General features: G+C 44.1%; 1 protein-coding gene across 1 annotated transcript; it reads right to left on the bottom strand.

Moving 5' to 3' along the window:
• Positions 1-1265: 1265 nt before the first annotated feature.
• Positions 1266-20805, bottom strand: RPL5 (ribosomal protein L5). Its single transcript, XM_075833201.1, has 8 exons — positions 20698-20805; positions 19815-19884; positions 19620-19735; positions 9498-9632; positions 8699-8901; positions 3437-3614; positions 1999-2087; positions 1266-1424 (listed from the first exon to the last, which is right to left on the bottom strand). Exons 1-8 carry the CDS (start codon positions 20698-20700, stop codon positions 1325-1327), a joined length of 894 nt encoding a protein of 297 aa, XP_075689316.1. The 5' UTR covers positions 20701-20805; the 3' UTR covers positions 1266-1324.
• Between the last annotated feature and the right edge of the window lie 1456 nt (positions 20806-22261).

Genomic DNA, 22261 nt, shown 5'->3' on the forward strand with positions numbered 1-22261 from the left:
CTCCCCTCGGATATGGAAATTAGTAGAAAAAATACCTCCCACACGCACTGGCAGCAAGTCATGCACATCCGTAACCTACCAACATAGTAATACGTGCGTCCCAGAGTTGAATGCATGCTGTGGATAGGAGAGGTTCTCTCAAACGGGAAGGCTGGGGAGCCAACAGGAGGACCTGAGGAGGCGGCTATTCAGCATTGCCTGGAGATGCAGCACGAGACCAAGGTCAGTGGTAGGGAGCATAAACTGTACCGAAGACTGTTTTCCCGCTGCAAGAGCAGTTCCCTCTTGTACGACCCCTAACCGGGACAGAAGCACTGAAGTGGGGATGGGCTATTTATATTTAACCTTGTGTTCCTGTCCCTGATAGGGAGGGGAGATTCAACCTCCTGTGTGCAGGACCCATGCGACCAAAAAACAGAAAAAACACCCACTTCAAATTCATAAGAACCTAAAAGTAGTTCTGGCATAATAAACCCCCTGCTGATCAGTTTTGTGGCATATACAACAGTTTGGACCCCATCAATGCAAATAACTGGGGTTCTAAACCTGCATTTTCTATGGCAATTTGGAACATGAAATTTGCAGCAACTCCCATTAATTTTTGTGGAAAGCAACATATTGCCCATTACTGAAATTGTATGGAACACATTGTTTGGAAGAAAGGAGGAGTGAGAGGGATCTAGCCAATTTAATAGCTATGAGTATTTCTAAATTATAACAGAAAAGGCTTATAGATTGTGTTTAAGTGAATTTTTATGCAAAAAGATTGACTGGCATTTTATACACCAGTCTTGATAAACGTGTTGCATCTTACTTTAGTGGTTAGGAGGTGATAGCCTAATAATAAAGGTCACATTATTCAGCTGGCAGTGCGCTACAATAATGGTGCAATGACCATGGCCGTGTGTCATCCATTCCCCCTTCCCATCAGACCAAAAAAAAAAAAAGTGACGCAGCAATCCACGTCCTGAGTGCGGCCTCACATGTTATGACTCCGTCTGACGTCAGCATATTGCAGCTCATACAATGTACTAAGTGGAGACGATAGATTGTGAGATGAGCATACTTTAATGGTCAAGTCTTGAGGGGGCACGCAATGGGGCCAGGTACGGTGTAGAATTCTGCTATAGCTTATGCCAAATCTCTGTCGTAAAAAAAAAATAACTGTCTGGTCACAAAAAGCCCCCTTCTGTGGCTTTTTTTACAACATGAAACTCATAGGGAGGTTGATAAAGCCCACCTTATAATTCACACTGGAGACTGAATTTGTTGTGAATAGATTTATTTTCATGAGACTCTTGTAGAAAACTGCAAGAAGCCCAGTTTAACTGTCGACAATCTTCTCCTGAGCTCGGAGAAAGCTTGCTTTTTTCTGCGCAATGCGGTCTCTTTTTTGTGCCAGAGACATTTTGGCGCGATTCCACCTGAAATATAGAAAAAAAAATAAATTTAATTAATATTATGCTGTAGTATTAACAGTATTGCAAATCCTACAGCACCGTGAGGGTGTGGGAAAAATTAACCTTTGAATTATCCCTTAGTTAAAGGGGGTTTTCTACCCAGTAAAAATTGACTGCCTATACACCGGATAGACCATGAATAGCTGATGGGTCGGAGTCAGACTACCGGGACCCCTGCCGACCAGCTGTTTTGAAGGGGGTGCAGCACCCATACGAGCTTGGCTTCCTTTTCAATTCTACTTGCTCACTGTGAATCTTCAACACGCATTTAGTGGCTAATTTACAGGTATTGTACCCTCTTCTCCCATTCACTTCAACTGCATTTAATAGGGGGTATAAATATAGACTCATGTCATCCAATTTGCCCTGGAGTTCAGCAACATAGGGAAGCGACTGCTAAGCTTATTCGCAGCATTTGCTATTATGGTCTATTGGATGTTCTAGAAACAACCGAAAGGCACACCATCTAACCCCTGATAAACTACATATGCCAGAGTTGATAAACAGGATAAATTACAATCACAGTGGAAAGACATACCTCTTCTTTTTGACTTCTCGAACTGGCTTCTTTTCGTGTACTGGGTTCTCCCTGATACCAGCGTGCGCTTTTTTGTATATATCTTCCATCTGTTAAGAAAAGTTGTAGTAGGATTTTTAAAAATTTAGGAATTGCACAAAGTCATTCAACTGTTTCTAGAGGGTTTTCTGGGATTTAGAAAGTCATTTAGAGTTTACCTAAAAAAAAAAAGTTCCAATGCCAGCATCCATAGTAATGGAGTTTCAGGTCACTATGGATGGATCACTTCAGCCAGCAATCATGTGCACAAGGAGGGACAACCAGGGGATGCAGGAGACTAGAGTGGAATCAGTAAGTCAAGGATGATCTTACAAAAAATGCCAGTTAAATAGGCTCATGTGGAAACGGAGTTGAGGACCATTCAGAATCAGGGTGAATTCAAATGCGGCAGAACAAAATTTACCATGTGGTTTCAGCACTTAAAATCCACAGCAATTTATAGTACAATAAATGTGGATGGGGTTTTCAAAAGGTCATCCAAAAGTACCAGAAAAAAAAAAAAAAAAAGGGCATGCAGTAGGATTTTAAAATCCACAGCATATCAATCCTGACCAGGATTTCCACCCTTAATGCATTTTCCCTTTGCAAGTGAATTGGCAGCAAAATCTGTGGCAGAAAATACAGTCTGAACTATAGGACATTTCATCCCAATGGAAGAAGCACTGCTGTGGCCTGCAGAAATGAGATCATGTGATTGGTGTCATCGCTGCCTCTTCAGAGTGGGTCGGTCCCAGGCAAATGCAGTCCAAAAAAGCAAACATGTTAATGCATCCCAACGTCAACATGCAGTTGGGATATATGGATCTTTGTGTTGTATCCGTTCGAACTAGAGCAAGGTTCAAGCGTGACCCGCAGCTTTACTCGCCCAGCGAGTAAAATGTAACACTAGATATTAAAATCTCAAGGCCAACGCCATTTGTGTTAATTGAAAAATCATATGGGACTGAACCGTGCAAAGTAGCATGTAGATTATAAGGAATACGATACATAGGAGAGAATAGTGCAAATGAAGCACATGTATCACAGCAGGATAAATACTATCAAGTACGGAGCCAAAAACACAGGTCAAGCGTCTAATTCATGGACTAGGATACTAAATGGCTTGTTTAATAGTAACATTTTATTGGCTACGTTCAGCCAGTTTGGGTTCAGTTGTGCCATGGTGAGTTTATTTTGTTAAGCACCCACATGTATTGCAGCTTTGGAATGGATTGCTGACAGGCTAGGGTAATAATGGTAACTGCAGCAGTATCGGCACCCACCACTATCCGCAAGGACCAAAAACTTTAAATCAGCAGGAGTTGCTCGTTGCGAGTTTTGTCGTTGGAGACCTGTATGCAGCGCACCATTTATACTACACAGAAGACATTTATGTATGGCTTATTTGATCTATACATACTTGGTCAGCTGTAATGCCATTCTTTATGTACTGAGAAAACTGCTTCTTATATGCCTCCTCATCTTCCTCCATCAAGAGGCGCATGTAGTCCGCCACGTTCTGGCCCAGTATGTGTTTGCGGTGGACTTCAGCGTTGAACTCTTTGCTCTCTGAGTCGAAGCCAGGGAATCGTTTTGTGCTACGGAGGAAAAATGTTTTATTATGTAAACCAGTTATTATTGTACAGCGGTACATCTATTACTACAGTTTACATACGGCCAGGGCACACAAAGCTTTGTTGTTACCTGTTTGACACTTTGCACGCTAGACACTGTTCTGGGTTTGAGCGGTCTAAATTTAGAACAGTTCAAATAAATCTGCCCCAAAGTAACCTCTTGGAATCAGGCCAACATTTATCAAATCCCACAACATAATCCAATTACCTCTAAACCAATAGGAAACAGAGGACCTTTTGAATTTGGTATGTAGATAGTAGGTTTTAAAAGTTTTTTAAAGGGGTTTTCCCATGATATATTTATGATATGTCCTAAGTGTCAGATGGGACCCACATATATCTCTAGAACGGGCCCCCTAAATCCGGTTCTAGCTTAGTCTGACATTGCTGCCTCCCGGCCACTTCCTGGTTATATGGTTGGGAGTTACAAGAACTGCGTAGCTCACTGAACATCGCTGTTTCCATAAGTCTCATAGATCTGAATGCGAGTTAGAGGCAGCATAGCGTGCGAGCTACGCAGTTTCCGTAACTCCTGGCCATATAACCTTTTTCATGGTCGGAATTCACCTCGTTCAGCCACAACACAGAGCGCCTGAATGGGGTCTAGGGGGCCCGGTTCTGATAGGTGCGGGTCCCAGAGCTCTGACATATCCTGTGGATGTCATGGGAAAACCCCTCTAAAAATGGAATAAATCACCTATATTTTATACTAATGAAAAGAACATTTTTCTGAACCGTTTATATTTTGATTAGTTTTATTTTTTGTACATAATGGGTGGAGCCATCTTGCCCGAGCTCCGCATTTAGAGATGCCTTACGCCAGCCACATGGCCCATAGTAACCTGTTAACAGGAGGGAACCCATGAAAACTTTGAGGGTAGGAACGCACTCAGTATTTGCAATAATTAATGCAAATTATCTGCAATGGATTTCATTGCGAAAAATCTGTAGTGTAAGGGCATGTGCACACGACAACGCCAAATACGTCTGAAATTACAGAGCGGTTTTCAGGAGAACACAGCTCCTGAATTTGACGTTTTTACAAGTGCACGTGTTTTTCGCGGCGTCTTTTACGGCCGTAATTGGAGCTGGTTTTCATTGGAGTCAATGAAAAACTGCTCCAATTACGTCCCAAGAAGTGTCCAGCACTTCTTTGCCGCGGGCGTAATTTTATGCGCCGTCTTTTGACAGTGACGCATAAAATGACAGCTCGTCTGCACAGAACATCGTAAGACCCATTGCAAGCAATGTGCAGATGTTTGCGGACGTATTGGAGCCGTCTTTTCAGGCGTAATTCGAGGGGTAAAACGCCTCCATTACATCTGAAAAGAGGTCGTGTGCACATATCCTAATACAGTAGCAGCATAGTGGGTGAGATTTTAATAAATCTCATCCACACAGTGGGAAATAAAAATAAAAGTCAAAGAAACAATTCATAAATTTACCTGCGGTGCTGTTAAAGCCACAGCAGGTCAATTTATGCTGTAGAATCACTGTTCTGTGTGGATTTCCCACCCCCTACCAAATTCAATAGGGAGATAACACCTGCAACAAAAAGCTATGTGTTGTGTCCCAGTGGAAACACCGATTCCGCGACAATTTTTTTTTTTACGTATTTTATAAAAAAAAGAAGTATACTTACCTCAGCCACAGCCCTAGGAACACGCACCTCTTATGAGCGCAGCCCAGCCTCCTGGGAGGAGGTCTCATCCCATGTGACCGCTGTTACGGACTAGTCATCCCAGGAGGCCAGGCTATGCTCAGAAGAGGGATGTGTTGCCATGACTATGGCCAGGGCAAGTAAACTTTTTTTTTTTTTTATTGTTGCAGAATTTGTTGCAGTTTCCAGGGCGGATACGTATGTAGTCTTATGCGGCGTATCTGCCTAGTGTTTGTACCCTTATGGGGAAAGGGCATGCTCTGACCTGTGCAGAGAGGTCGGAGGGGAGAGGTGTCCTTAAAGAGGCTCTGTCACCAGATTATAAATGCCCTATCTTCTCATTGTTCCAGCCCAGCTTCTTTCACTGCACAATCACACTGTGCTGGAACAATGTGAAGTGTATGAGGCCGATTGGTCAGAGTCAAGACACTTCTCTTTAAAACACCCAGTTCGTAAAAAGTAAAAACACGCCCAGTTGTCTATTAAAAAAACGAATTCGCACAAATCTAAAATGGGTTTTTCAAAATAAAAACCACTGCTGTTATCTACATTACAGCGCCGATCAGATTATGTAGGAGACCGGGCACTTCTAATCTGGTGAGAGCCTTTAAGGGTATGTTCACACTGTTTTTTTGCAGGCATAAAATTCTGCCTTAAAAATTACGTCTGGATTTTGATCTGCCTGCACGATGTCAGCCGCGTTTCGCCAGCGGCCAAAATCACAGCGAAATACGCTTTCTCTGCCTCCCATTGATGTCAATGGGTGGTCAGAGATGTAAACACCTGAAGATAGGGCATGTTGCTTTTTTTCCCCGCGAGACCGTTTTTCCACTCGCGGGTAAAACACCTCCGCATTTTCAGTCATTTTTTGGCACGTTTTCCGCGTAAAAAAAAACTGAACTGGCCCTAAAGAGAATGTCACCAGTTTCATACTTCCCCATCTCCTACCTAATCTAATAAGTGCTGTGTTGTAGATTACTGTGCTTGTTTTTTTAGAAAAAAAATAAAATGTTTTAGTGATAGTTATGAGCATTTTAACATGCATGCAAATTTTTTGTAATAGCCCAACTGGGCATTTTTTTTTACTTTAACCAAGTGGGCGTCGTAAAGAAAAGACGAGATCCTGTAGTTCCTTCACCGGAGCGTTGGGAGAATGATCAGACATCGCCTCCAGCCAGGAGGCGATGTTTAGTCATTCTCCCGTCGCTGGTTTAGGAACTGCCGAAGTAAGTGACGTCACAGCGTGATCTTGCGGTGACTAAAGCTGGACATGAAGTCGAGAAGTGTATGATGCCGATTGGTCAGCGTCACACACTTTATTACAACACCCACTTCGTTTAAGTAAAAAAACACCCAGTTGGGCTTTTACAAAAAAACTTGCATAAATGTTAAAATGCCCATAACTTTGTCACTACGGTTTGTCGTATTAAAAAAATAAATAAAATTATTTTGTTATCTACAACACAGCGCCTTTTAGGTAGGAGATAGGAAATTGTGAAACTGGTGACGGCCTCCTTGGCTAGTTTACACAGTATGGGGAAAGAGCGGTCAATCAGCAGGAGTGGCATAGCCACAGCTCATAAATACAAGCTGTAGGAGAAAGCCAGTGATTTTAGGAATATTACAAATTGCCAAGTGACCCTGCCCTGGATTCAGGCACTTCAGTTTCTGGTAAAGCTATCCTATCTGAGATTACAGTAATTTTTAAACCAGAAAACGTGATTGTTTAAATCTCTTCATGCCTCAAATCAGGTTATTAATACAGACTAAACCGTTCAGAGGTTACAAAAAAAGTATACAGTAACTGAGCAATTTTGCAAACCAAGATAAAGTGAAAGTAAAGGGTTACTCCCAACTAAGACAATTGTGGAATTTCTACAGGATATACCATAAGGGTCTGATCGCTGCAGGTAGAAGCTTGTGGGAACGTCAACTAGGTTATGAAAGCTTGCTCTGCTGTTCCCCTAAAGGGGTTGTCCAGGTACAGGGTGGTTTTTAATATTGATTACCTATCCACAGGATAGGTCATCAGCACATGATCGGAGGGGGGTCCGACTCCAACTGCTTCCAGGAACTGGTTGTCTGTGCCAAAAGCAGGATGCTTTGGTCACTGAATAGCGGCGGTGTTGCAGTAATGCAGCTATGCTATTTAAGTAAATAGGCGCAGAGTTGCAGCACGGCCGCTATACAGTGTACGGAGCCATCTGCTTCCGACACAGACCACTGCATAACATCCAGCTGCCTCCGGGCAGCAGAACAGCTGACCGGTGCAGAGCTTAGAAGTCGATAGGTCAAATATGAAAAAACACCCTGTGCCCAGACAACCCCTTTAACTCTCAGACCATAGTAGAAATGTGCACATGCAGGGACACCTAGATTCATTTTGTATCTGGATGCAATTTCCACCTCAGCAGGCAGGATGAAGGTAAGGTGACCCCTGTTAACATAGGTGTGGGTCCTAGATCTGGGACACGGACATTTCCACAGGATGTGCTTTGAATGTAACGTCAGATGGGATTAAGCCTTTAGGGTATGTTCACCCGGGACATTTTCAGCAAAACGTCCCGAAATACGGCTGAAAAGTCGGAAGCAGATCAGGGCGTATTTTTTTTGTTCCAACAGGGCGTATTTTTACGCAGCAGCTTTTAAAAACAGCCACGTAAAAAAAAAACGCCAGCGAAAAAGTGCATGTCACTTCTTGAGACGTTTTCCATGGACTATAGAAAAACCGCTTAAAAAACGGCCGTAAAAAAAACGAAGCAAAAAAAGCGACTGAATAAAAAAACGTCTGAAAATCAGGAGATGTTTTCTCTTGAAACCAGCTCTATTTTCAGACGTTTTTTAGTAAGCGTGTGAACATACCCTTAAGGGATTAACATTTGAGAACAATCACTCCACACATGCATTCAAAAAAAAAAAAAAAAAAAAGTCTAAGGATATTTGTGTCAAATTCTAGTCAGTGTCTGAACTCCATAGGAAGTCCTGCACATCTGGTAAATCATCAGTGAACTGTATTGAGATTGTGAACCAGCATCAGGATCTAATTGCAGGGCTCTAGAGTAAGGGTATGCTCATACATGCCATTTTGCTGCATGTTCATTTTTACAATACAACCCACATGTGAACAGACCCTTACGGTCACGCTAAGATTCAAATGGCAACCTATGCCGCAGAGTCAAAGAGTGAAATCTTTTCATAAAAGTCAAAACTTTTGGTTGGACACAAGTTACATCGAAAAGTGCAGGACGACTGCAGTCTGAATGGTTGCCCATATCCTTGTTGCTGATGGGAACATGGAGGGCACATCCCGGTCATGCCATGATTTTCCAGCTACGCACATGGCCATACGATGCTGTGTAGCCTGCTTTAAGAGTATTGCACCGCCTACCTGTGGGGAATAGAGAGGCCACCATCAACCGCTCCCTTCAGAGAGCCAAAGACTCGGTTTCCAGTGGTGGTTCTGGTCAGACCGGCATCCAGGTAACAGGTGAAGGCGCCAGGTTGTCCATCAATGCTTTCCACATTATACTCATCACCAGTAACTTCCACTTGGCCTTCGTAGACTTTGTCCAAGCCAAACTTGTTCAGAAGCTAGAGTAGAGGTAGATGTCATTAGTACACAGGTTACTACTTTGTTAGAAAAACACTCCTGGTGGACAGTGGAATAACAAAAACAAACAAAGTGTCAAGACTAAGCCACATTTTTCCAATTAACCCTCCAGAGCAAAATTACTTGTTGGACGCATCCAAAGGGACCGCAACCAAACGCTAGAAACTGGGGAAGCAAAGTGACAATACATTATACTGGATGCAATTTCACTACAGCCTATTCATTGTAACATGACTGAGTCATCCATCAGGTCAGTATAGACCCAACATCACTGCTCACTAGTCATTAAACTGACGGCATTCAGTCCTTCGCTCACATTATCCAACAAAGTATTTAGTAAAATGGAGCAAGTATAGGAATAGGAAACAAAAAACCTTTTAACCCATTAATCCAACCTCAACCCTAATGCTTCCTCTCTTTATAGGAATATGGTAATCCAGCATGTTGCCTCTGAAGTGACACCGCTCGACAGCACGAGGACGCAATAGCAGAGCGTTACTTCTTGCTGTTGCGCCTCCGCAGGGAGGGACACAGCCAGCTCTAAAACCGCCTTATCCTATTCTTCAGTGTGACGTACCCTGCGGGCCATCAGCAGTCCCGTGCAATAAGCTGCAGCATAGTTTGTCAGTCCAACCTTCACACCATACTTAGGAAGCTCGTGGCTATATGCTGCACAGACAATTGTATCTCCTTCAATCTTGGCATAGGCAATCTGTAAATGAGGAAAAAAGCAGAATGAAGACATGAAAAGAAACAGACAAGTTCAAAGACACATTACAATTTAGTTTTATAGTTCCAGCAGATTATAATCCTGTAGACGACTAGCATGGCCACGCCCAACATATGCCCGACTACCTAGGCGCATTCCAAGTTTACAGGATATCATGTCAGAACACAAGCTGGCAGAGCTCATCCTTTTGAGCTCTGAACCCCGGGATGAAGCTGTAGCAGCTCCCCACTCAGACAAAAGATCTGGCTGCACGCTGGCGCAAAACCCGCTGATTAACAAGTGCTATTCACAAGCAGCCAACTACCTAAGGGCAAAAACCACACTAAATGCCCATGCAAGGTCTACAAAACAATACAGTTCTGTGAAACAGCCATGTGTGCATATACCCCAAACTAGATCTTTTGTCCGTACAGCTGCGAGTCTTGTCCAACACGTGGCAAATAATTGTTTTCTGTAAAGTGGCATTACCAAAATATCTTTCAGAAGGAAAGACCTGCTCATACTAGCAGCAGCGTGAGGATTTTTATTTACCACCACTTTGCTGTCTTGATGGGAAAACCCCATTAATAGCAACCACTAGAGAGCTCATTGCCACTCAAAGGGCCATTTAATAAGGTTGTGTCACCAGACATTTATGGCATATCCACAGGTTATGCCACAATGTCTAATATCACCCGAACAGGGGCCTCCTGACACCTGGTAAAGTGGCCGTGGCAGCCAGGTGGGGCATAACTGCACAATAGGACAGGATTCCTAAAACCACTGAGGTCGCTGGGTTACACCGTTTCCGTGGATCTCAGAAGTAAATGGGAGTAGCGCAGCGGTTTCCAGAATCACGTCCTGTAGTGCACCTAGGCCCCACCTGGATGTGGCAGACAGCTGCTGCTTTACAGGGTGGGGTAACCCCATTCGGTGCGGGTTCCAGAGTTAGGACCCACGCCTATCTGACATCAGATATCCGGTGGATTTGCCATTAAGGTCTGTGGTATCACCTTTAACCCCTTAAGGACGCAGCCTAGTTTGGGCCTTAAGGCTCAGAGCCCATTTTTCAAATCTGACATATTTCACTTTATGTGGTAATAACGTCGGAATGCTTAAACCTATCCAAGCGATTCTGAGATTGTTTTCTCGTGACACTTTGGGCTTCATGTTCGTGGTAAAATTTGGTCGATATATTCAGTGTTTATTGGTGAAAAATTGCAAAATTTAGAGAAAATTTTGAAAAAATTGCATTTTTCAGAATTTAAATGCATCTGCTTGTAAAACAGACGGTTATACCACCCAAAATAGTTACTAGTTCACATTTCCCATATGTCTACTTTAGATTGGCATCGTTTTTTTAACATTCTTTTATTTTTCTTGGACGTTACAAGGCTTAGAACATAAACAGCAATTTCTCATATTTTTAAGAAAATTTCAAAAGCCTTTTTTTTAAGGTACCTCTTGAGTTCTGAAGTGGCTTTGAGGGGCCTATGTATTAGAAACCCCCATAAAACACCCCATTTTAAAAACTAGACCCCTCAAAGTATTCAAAACAGCATTTAGAAAGTTTTTTAACCCTTCAGGCATTTCACAGGAATTAAAGCAATGTGGAGGTGAAATTTGCAAATTTCATTTTTCTTGCTGAATTTCAATATTATTCCATTTTTTTCTGTAACACAGAAGATTTTACCAGAGAAACACTACTAAATATGTATTGTCCAGATTCTTCAGTTTTTAGAAATGTCCCACATGTGGCTCTAGTGCGCTCGTGGAATAAAACACAAGCCTCAGAAACAAAGGAGCACCTAGTGCATTTTGAGGCCTCTTTTTTATTAGAATATATTTTAGGCAGCATGCCAGGTTTGAAGAGGTGTTGAGGTATGAAAGCAATGGAAACCCACCAGAAGTGACCCCATTTTGGAAACTAGACCCCTCAAGGAATTCATTTATGGTTGTTGTTATCATTTTGACCACACCGTTTTTTCACAGCACCTATTTGAATTGGGCTGTGAATTAAAAAAATGATATTTTTTTCCATTAAGATGTAATTTTTGTTCAAAATTTCTTATTTTCACAAGGAATAAAACACCCCATTTTGTTGCCCAATTTGTCCTGAGTGCGGCAATACCCCATTTGTGGTGATAAACTGATGTTTGGGCCCATGGCAGGACTCAGAAGGAAAGGACCACCATTTGGCCTACTGGAGCTTTTCTTGTGCTAAGTCATGTATGCAGAAGCCCCTGAGGTACCAGTACAGTTAAAACCCCCGAGAAGTGACCCCATTTTAAAAACTACACCCCTTAAGACATTCATCTAGTGGTGTAGTGAGCATTTTGACCCCACAGTTATTGTGTAAAAGGTAATGCGCAGCAGATGGTGCAAAGTGAGATTTGCAATTTCCTATGCATATATGCCATTTCAGTGTCTGATATATTGTGCCCAGCATGTGCCACTGGAGACATACACCCCATAAATTGTAATGTGGGTTCTCCCGGGTACGGCAATACCCTACATGTGGCTGTTATTAGCTGCCTGGGCACACGACAGGGCTCAGAAGGGAAGGACCACCATTTAGCCTACTGGAGCTTTTCTGGTGCTAAGTCATGTAGGCAGAACCCCTGAGGTACCAGTACAGTTGAAACCCCCGAGAAGTGACCCCATTTTAAAAACTACACCCCTTAAGACATTCATCTAGTGGTGTAGTGAGCATTTTGACCCCACAGTTATTGTGTAAAAGGTAATGCGCAGCAGATGGTGCAAAGTGAGATTTGCAATTTCCTATGCATATATGCCATTTCAGTGTCTGATATATTGTGCCCAGCATGTGCCACTGGAGACATACACCCCATAAATTGTAATGTGGGTTCTCCCGGGTACGGCAATACCCTACATGTGGCTGTTATTAGCTGCCTGGGCACACGACAGGGCTCAGAAGGGAAGGACCACCATTTAGCCTACTGGAGCTTTTCTGGTGCTAAGTCATGTAGGCAGAACCCCTGAGGTACCAGTACAGTTGAAACCCCCGAGAAGTGACCCCATTTTAAAAACTACACCCCTTAAGACATTCATCTAGTGGTGTAGTGAGCATTTTGACCCCACAGTTATTGTGTAAAAGGTAATGCGCAGCAGATGGTGCAAAGTGAGATTTGCAATTTCCTATGCATATATGCCATTTCAGTGTCTGATATATTGTGCCCAGCATGTGCCACTGGAGACATACACCCCATAAATTGTAATGTGGGTTCTCCCGGGTACGGCAATACCCTACATGTGGCTGTTATTAGCTGCCTGGGCACACGACAGGGCTCAGAAGGGAAGGACCACCATTTGGCCTACTGGAGCTTTTCTGGTGCTAAGTCATGTAGGCAGAACCCCTGAGGTACCAGTACAGTTGAAACCCCCGAGAAGTGACCCCATTTTAAAAACTACACCCCTTAAGACATTCATCTAGTGGTGTAGTGAGCATTTTGACCCCACAGTTATTGTGTAAAAGGTAATGCGCAGCAGATGGTGCAAAGTGAGATTTGCAATTTCCTATGCATATATGCCATTTCAGTGTCTGATATATTGTGCCCAGCATGTGCCACTGGAGACATACACCCCATAAATTGTAATGTGGGTTCTCCCGGGTACGGCAATACCCTACATGTGGCTGTTATTAGCTGCCTGGGCACACGACAGGGCTCAGAAGGGAAGGACCACCATTTGGCCTACTGGAGCTTTTCTGGTGCTAAGTCATGTAGGCAGAACCCCTGAGGTACCAGTACAGTTGAAACCCCCGAGAAGTGACCCCATTTTAAAAACTACACCCCTTAAGACATTCATCTAGTGGTGTAGTGAGCATTTTGACCCCACAGTTATTGTGTAAAAGGTAATGCGCAGCAGATGGTGCAAAGTGAGATTTGCAATTTCCTATGCATATATGCCATTTCAGTGTCTGATATATTGTGCCCAGCATGTGCCACTGGAGACATACACCCCATAAATTGTAATGTGGGTTCTCCCGGGTACGGCAATACCCTACATGTGGCTGTTATTAGCTGCCTGGGCACACGACAGGGCTCAGAAGGGAAGGACCACCATTTGGCCTACTGGAGCTTTTCTGGTGCTAAGTCATGTAGGCAGAACCCCTGAGGTACCAGTACAGTTGAAACCCCCGAGAAGTGACCCCATTTTAAAAACTACACCCCTTAAGACATTCATCTAGTGGTGTAGTGAGCATTTTGACCCCACAGTTATTGTGTAAAAGGTAATGCGCAGCAGATGGTGCAAAGTGAGATTTGCAATTTCCTATGCATATATGCCATTTCAGTGTCTGATATATTGTGCCCAGCATGTGCCACTGGAGACATACACCCCATAAATTGTAATGTGGGTTCTCCCGGGTACGGCAATACCCTACATGTGGCTGTTATTAGCTGCCTGGGCACACGACAGGGCTCAGAAGGGAAGGACCACCATTTAGCCTACTGGAGCTTTTCTGGTGCTAAGTCATGTAGGCAGAACCCCTGAGGTACCAGTACAGTTGAAACCCCCGAGAAGTGACCCCATTTTAAAAACTACACCCCTTAAGACATTCATCTAGTGGTGTAGTGAGCATTTTGACCCCACAGTTATTGTGTAAAAGGTAATGCGCAGCAGATGGTGCAAAGTGAGATTTGCAATTTCCTATGCATATATGCCATTTCAGTGTCTGATATATTGTGCCCAGCATGTGCCACTGGAGACATACACCCCATAAATTGTAATGTGGGTTCTCCCGGGTACGGCAATACCCTACATGTGGCTGTTATTAGCTGCCTGGGCACACGACAGGGCTCAGAAGGGAAGGACCACCATTTGGCCTACTGGAGCTTTTCTGGTGCTAAGTCATGTAGGCAGAACCCCTGAGGTACCAGTACAGTTGAAACCCCCGAGAAGTGACCCCATTTTAAAAACTACACCCCTTAAGACATTCATCTAGTGGTGTAGTGAGCATTTTGACCCCACAGTTATTGTGTAAAAGGTAATGCGCAGCAGATGGTGCAAAGTGAGATTTGCAATTTCCTATGCATATATGCCATTTCAGTGTCTGATATATTGTGCCCAGCATGTGCCACTGGAGACATACACCCCATAAATTGTAATGTGGGTTCTCCCGGGTACGGCAATACCCTACATGTGGCTGTTATTAGCTGCCTGGGCACACGACAGGGCTCAGAAGGGAAGGACCACCATTTAGCCTACTGGAGCTTTTCTGGTGCTAAGTCATGTAGGCAGAACCCCTGAGGTACCAGTACAGTTGAAACCCCCGAGAAGTGACCCCATTTTAAAAACTACACCCCTTAAGACATTCATCTAGTGGTGTAGTGAGCATTTTGACCCCACAGTTATTGTGTAAAAGGTAATGCGCAGCAGATGGTGCAAAGTGAGATTTGCAATTTCCTATGCATATATGCCATTTCAGTGTCTGATATATTGTGCCCAGCATGTGCCACTGGAGACATACACCCCATAAATTGTAATGTGGGTTCTCCCGGGTACGGCAATACCCTACATGTGGCTGTTATTAGCTGCCTGGGCACACGACAGGGCTCAGAAGGGAAGGACCACCATTTAGCCTACTGGAGCTTTTCTGGTGCTAAGTCATGTAGGCAGAACCCCTGAGGTACCAGTACAGTTGAAACCCCCGAGAAGTGACCCCATTTTAAAAACTACACCCCTTAAGACATTCATCTAGAGTGTAGTGAGCATTTTGACCCAACAGTTATTGTGTAAAAGGTAATGCGCAGTAGATGGTGCAAAGTGAGATTTGCAATTTCCTATACATATATGCCATTTCAGTGTCCGATATATTGTGCCCAGCATGTGCCACCGGAGACATACACCCCATAAATTGTAATGTGGGTTCTCCCGGGTACGGCAATACCCTACATGTGGCTGTTATTTGCTGCTTGGGCACATGGCAGGGCTCAAAAGGGAAAGATGAGGGGGATAAGCTGTGCGGAGTGCATCAGGGTAAATTAAAAATCAATGGATGTATGGTAAATTTTAAAACAATCTTTCATACAGAGCCCTGGTTTTTCGGGACACGTGTCGCATTGGTATGTTGTGTCCTTCCTTATCCCCCTCTTATAGCACACTTTGCACCTCTTTTGACTTTTTCCCTTCTTGCCAGTTTGGGGAACTTCTCCTGGAAAGTGTTGCCCTGGTACGATGCGTGTGGCCTCGCTTCCAGAAGTACTGGGTGCCCCTCCTTCCTGGTCGCCAAAAATTAGGTTCTTTATAACCACCTCTTGAAATTCCAGGAAAGTTCCCCTCTGGCCTGCACATCGACGTAGCACGTACGCATTGTACAATGCCATCTGTATGATGTGCACGGCCAGCTTCTTATACCACACCCTCGATTTCCGCGTAGCGCTGTAGGGCTTCAGGACTTGATCTGACAAGTCCACCCCTCCCATGTACCTATTGTAGTCCAGGATGCAATCTGGTTTGGGGGTCTCTGTACTGGTACCTCGTACAGGTACATGGGTACTGGTGTGGCCATGTATTGTTGTCAATACAAGGACATCTCTCTTGTCCTTGTACTTGACACACAATATGTTGCTACTAGAATGTGCCCTGCTCTCACCCCTTCTGAGTGTTTGCCCAAGCAGTGTTTTAGGGAGGCCTCTAAGATTTTTTCTAGCAGTGCCGCATGCCGCAGTCCTTCTGGAAGCGAGGCACTTGAAGAGCGGGACGCTGGTATAAAAATTATCCAGGTAGAGGTGGTAACCCTGGTCCAGCAGTGGGTGCACCAAATCCCACACAATTTTTGCGTTAATTCCCAGTAAGGGGGGGCATTCTGGGGGCTGAATACTGCTGTCCTTCCCTTCATATATCCTGAATTTATATGTATACCCTGATGCACTCTCGCACAGCTTATACAACTTCACGCCATACCTTGCCCTCTTACTTGGCAGGTATTGGCGGAATTGAAGCCTCCCTTTAAAATGTACCAGGGACTCATCAATGGAAATACACTTCTCGGGGGTGTATGCTTGGGCAAACCGGGCACTGAAATGGTCTAATAGGGGTCTCAGTTTATATAAACGGTCAAAACTGGGGTCATCTCGGGGTGGGCACTGCTCATTATCGGCATAATGTAGGAAGCGAAGTATTGCCTCATAACGCATCCTGGACATGGCCATACGGTACATCGGGGTGTGGTATAGGATGTCCGTGCTCCAGTAGGTCCTAATGGATGGCTTTTTTAGAAGCCCCATGTTCAAGAGCAGTCCCCAGAACTTGCCCAACTCTGCTGCGTTTACAGGAGTCCACCTCTGGGATTGGGCATAAAATGAGTTGGGGTTCTTGGTGATATACTGTTGGGCATATAAATTAGTCTGGGTGACCATTAGCTCTATAAAGTTATCAGTGAAGAAGAACTTGAAAAAGTCCATCTCACTGAACCCTGCCGTGTTAAATTTGATGCCTGGGCTGCCCGTGTACTCAGGGATTTGGGGTTCATAATGGTCTGGTGTGGGTGTCCAAATGGGGTCACTTCGCTCAGGGGTATCACTTGTTGTGGGGTCACTTCTCTCAGGGATTTCTACTATGGTGGTGGTCCTGGGGCGTCTCCTAGGGGGTCCCTCCTCTTCATCGCTGGATGAGGAGGTAGACAAATAAAATACTGTATCGCCATCCGACGAGTCTGTGTCGGAGGCCAGAAATGCATACGCCTCTTCAGCAGTAAATGTCCGTTGGGACATGCTTGTTGTGCGAAGACAAAATTTATATACTGCAAAAAAATAAATCCCTAACTGGGAGCAATAGGATAGCACAACTAGCACAAATGTGTGTTTTGTTTTTAGAGAGCAAGTGGACTTCCCTGACACTAAAGCTAACTAGGGCGAGGGTTCCTAACACTAAACCTAACTAAATTTTATGTGGACTTCCCTAACGCTAAACCTAACTACGGCGACGATTCCCTGACACTAAACCTATCTAGATTATTTCAAGCTTCCCTGACACTAAACCTAACTACGGTGACGGGTGCCTGACACTAAACCTATCTAATTATTCCGAGCTTCCCTGACGCTAAACCTAACTACGGTGATGGATCCCTAACGCTAAGCCTATCTACGGTGACCGATTCCTGACGCTAAATTCCCTGACACTATACCTAACTACGCTTTTTGACGGTTCCCTGACACTAACTAACCCTAATACTAAACTAACCAGTTAAATTTTCAAAATTGGCTAAACTAACTATTTTTTTTTGTTTCTTTTTTTTCTTTTTATATTTTTTTTTTTGTTTTATGTTTTATATAGAAAAAAATGAAAAAAAAATCCCCAGGGACCAAGAAATGTGGTCCTGAAGACTGAAAAGTGGTCAGTGATAGGAGATCACTGACCCAAAAACGTGGGTAGAACTCAAAGAGGAAGGGAACAGGAGTGGGTAGTGGATGGGGTGGTGGGAAGCAAAAAAAACGTTGTTTTAGAAACTTTTTTTCACTTTTTTTCACTTCTTTTCTCTCTGACTCTCTGCTCACAACCGATCTCAACGCCTCGCTAACTCCAACAGGGCGTTCAGGGCGGTTGCAGCAGGATGTGAGGTCAGAGAGAGGAAGTGACGAGAATGATCGCTGCTATTGGCTAGTTACTCACTGACTAGCCAATAGCGGCGATCGGCGAGGCGGGACCATAGTAAATGGTCCCGGCCCATTATGCTGTGATAGCATGCTGTCAGAAACAGCAGCTATCACAGCTCAGGAACGCCGGGCTCGAGCACTGCTGTGCTGAATGAGACCGATCGCTGCTATTGGCTAGTTACTCACTGACTAGCCAATAGCGGCGATCGGCGAGGCGGGACCATAGTAAATGGTCCCGGCCCATTATGCTGTGATAGCATGCTGTCAGAAACAGCAGCTATCACAGCTCAGGAACGCCGGGCTCGAGCACTGCTGTGCTGAATGAGACCGATCGCTGCTATTGGCTAGTTACTCACTGACTAGCCAATAGCGGCGATCGGCGAGGCGGGACCATAGTAAATGGTCCCGTCCCATTATGCCGTGATAGCCTGCTGTCAGAAACAGCAGCTATCACAGCGCATGAACGCGCCGGGCGCGCGCACCGCTGTTCTAACTGCAAGACGTACTATTACGGCATGGAGCGCGAACGATAGAGCTGCCATGACGTAATAGTACGTCAAGGAGCGGGAAGGGGTTAATAACCCCGGGTGATAAGTTGATTGTTGAAGGTTAGAAGAGCTGAAATTGTATCAGTTGATCACCAGGATGGCTTTATTCTATGCTGAAGCTCCCAGTTTAGACAACCCCTGTAATAGAATATTGCTCTTTCATAACAGCTGAAGAGGGACTGCTTGGCTGAGAGCTTCTGCCCCTTCGCCTCAGTGATCACAGGGAGGGGGCGTCAGCACCCAGACCACCACCGATCAATACATCTGACATGTCAATAGTTTTATGAAATAGTGACATGTCAGTAACTCTTTAAACATCTGCCCAAGTGCAATATTCATTGGCTAATTATCAGACTGAGTTGGCATATATGGCCAGCCTAGATGGAAACAAGAACACGTCCTTAGCCAATCTGTCAAAGCTTTTAAATAGTTCTCGGTTCCCAGTAACTCAGGATCTCTCATTGGAGAAAAGTCCTGCAGCCAAGGAACAGCACGCCATGCCACAGCTTGTACACCTTAGGCCCTGTTCACACTTTTTTCGCAGGCGGAAAAGTCTGCCTTAATTCCTTCAGGAATTTTGACCTGCCTGCAAACCGTTTGCCAGGTTTTTCGGCCGCGAAAAATAGGGCATGTCACTTTTTTCCCCACAATCGGTTTTTACCACTCAGGGAAAAAACACCTCCGCCTCCCATTGAAATCAATGGGAGGAACTTTTGGGCATTTTTTTGGCGCCATTTCCTACGCGGTATCTATCAAAATACTCTGAACACCCCCTTACTTTTCCAAGCCACAGGGACATATCAACCAGTAAAAGGGCTATGTACCTGGCAGATGATATCTCTGTTGGTGACACGCACAATCATCCTGTATTTAGGGGTATTGTACTTGTTCTTGTCCTGGACGACCAGTCTCTTACGGGCAAAATAGTCAGTCTTGCCCTCTAAAAAAAGAAAGAAAAAAGAAAGTTACATCAGCGACTCCTTATGTTGGAAACACTCAGTAGTCTCAGGACCGCTCACCTCTCCTTCTGCGGAACTTGACCTGGTAGCGCTTGAAATAAGCCTTGTTCTTCACCACTTTCACGAACCCCTAAGAGTAGAATGGGCAAATTACATTAACAGGAATCATTAAAGCACAGACTAGGGTAAAACAGCGCTATAAAAACAGCTACGCAATATAAGACACCAGGGACAGAATGAGTATCAGTAGGTGACCCTGAATAAGGCCCCATCAGCATCTCAGTCCTAATATTTGAGACTGTCATTTATTGGGGCCCTTTTGTTTTACTACCAATAAGGGCGATGATCAACACTTAAAGGGATACACCACAACCTGCAGATGAAGGGCCTGTTGTAGTGAAGCTATGGTAGATGGTCTTAAATGTCATGTGACATCTTGCAAAACGTAAAGCACAGATCGTAAATCGCAGGACAGATTAGTGACCCCAGATTCACAACCTTTAATGCAAGGGAAGTTAGACAGGAAATCAATCTAGGCCTCATACATAAAATAAATATAGTAAGAACACAACACATTAACCAGGGTTACTAGATCTGTAGGATATATATATACACATACACATTAATATTACACGTACTGATCAGCAGTGACAAGATCACTGTATATAAACCAATATACATTATAATGGAGACAATTCACCGCCTCACATAATAAAGCACGAGCAGACAGAGAACACTGGTCACAAGTGCCGGGGCAGCAGCAGGAAGCCAGGCCGGCCTGACACGGCAGCAGCCATTGGGCCACGCTGGAAGCCGATCAGACACTATTACAATCTACTGCCATCCTCGCCCGAAACACCGGCCCACTGGCTCCTAACCACCGAGCATACAGCAGAGGAAACTTAGACATTGGTTGCCGGTGGTATCGAGCCGGTTTACTGACCATTTCGCCGGATTTTGTCCCGTCAAGGCTAGGACCGGAGAGTCACAGCGCTGGTTACGGCGCTGGAGAACTGGGAAAAGGCCGTACAAAGTGCGCATGCTCAGTATGTAGGCTGCCGCGCAGGCCGATTGGAACTTTTCATGAGGCAAGATAGGAAGCCACGTCTTGTGAAAAGTGTGCACAGACGAATATGCTGCCATCCCATGGTTGAACACAGGATCGTTTACCATAATGTATTTAACTGCTGCATATTTCTCCCTTTTGAGTGGTTTTTCGTTACTGGATGATTAGACTGATTTTTCTGCCTGAAAGTGAGCACGACATAGAAGATTCTATTATATATGTATTTTTTCTGCTCTAGAATATTACTAAATATCTATAAAATAAGCTGTAGGCATATAATCAGAGGGGTCCACAATCCGTAACCCCCAATAAATCAAATATTATATGTCTATAGGTGACTATATTAATATAAGGACATAAGCAGCATTTATTGTGAGCTGTAAAATACTAATAATTATAATTATAATAACCTGCACAAGCTACAATAGCAAAATAACAAACAAACAAACAAACAAACAAACACAGACACATGAATTTTTTATTACATGCACTGGTTAAAAGTCTCAGTCTCATCCGGTTTAAGATCTTGTCAGTATTAAGGAAAGCCTTGTTAATTTAACTTTTGAGAAAGACAATCAGGGAGGTTATGAAAAGCGGCGTATGAAGCGCCACATTTTTTTACCTTATGCCCCGCTCATTTATATGGAACACCCCCCCCCCAACCTAATGCATTTAAACCACAAATATTACATCTGACCCCCTTTATTACGCCCCAAATTGAATATAGGCACCAGACGCCGTAAACTATTCCGTCCTAGACCGGACTGCACTAAACAAAGACAGACTCCAGACCAGACCCCCTAAACTAATACAGATCGTAAACCAAACCCCTAAACTAATACAGGCCCCAGAGTCCCTAAATAAATATAGACCCCAGACCAAACCCCATAAATAAATACAGACCACAGACCAGATCCCCTAAATAAATGCCGACCCCAGACCAGACCTCTAAACGCGGACACCAAAGCGGACCCCCTAAATAAATACAGACTCAGGCCAGACCCCCTTAATACAAAACCCAGTACAGACTCCCTAAATACAGACCCCCTAAAGTAATACAGACCACGGACCAGACTGGAAGATACTCACCTGTTCGCATTCCTGCAGTCTCCTTCACGGCGTTGTCTGCTGCGGTGCCCAGGAGGGAAGAGAACTGCAGGAACGGGAAAGGTAAGTATAAAGGACGCCAGGCACCTGAGAGATTTTCCTGCTTTTCCAGGAGTTCTGGATTTTTACTGTGGATTCTGCACTAAAAATCTGCAATAAAGTACAGTGTAATACATTTGAATTGGGTTGCACAAGCAGCGGAAAAAAAAAATATTGTGTGGATTTGAGATTTATTCACTTAAATGTGCAAGTCAGATGTATGACGTAAGAATGCTGTGAATAAGACCCCTACAATTAGTTTCTGGAAGGAGATAGCCACGATGCATATAATGTG

Source organism: Rhinoderma darwinii, chromosome 7 (genome assembly GCF_050947455.1).
Source record: "Rhinoderma darwinii isolate aRhiDar2 chromosome 7, aRhiDar2.hap1, whole genome shotgun sequence".
In the NCBI taxonomy this organism is placed as follows: Eukaryota; Metazoa; Chordata; class Amphibia; order Anura; family Rhinodermatidae; genus Rhinoderma; species Rhinoderma darwinii.

Excerpts from the sequence above, each read along its gene's own strand:
- RPL5 (XM_075833201.1), bottom strand. Across the intron at positions 8,902-9,497 it reads GACTGCTGATGGCCCGCAGG|CTTCTGAACAAGTTTGGCTT; the intron begins GTACGTCACACT and ends CCTCTACTCTAG. Across the intron at positions 1,425-1,998 it reads CGAGAAGTCAAAAAGAAGAG|GTGGAATCGCGCCAAAATGT; the intron begins GTATGTCTTTCC and ends TCTATATTTCAG.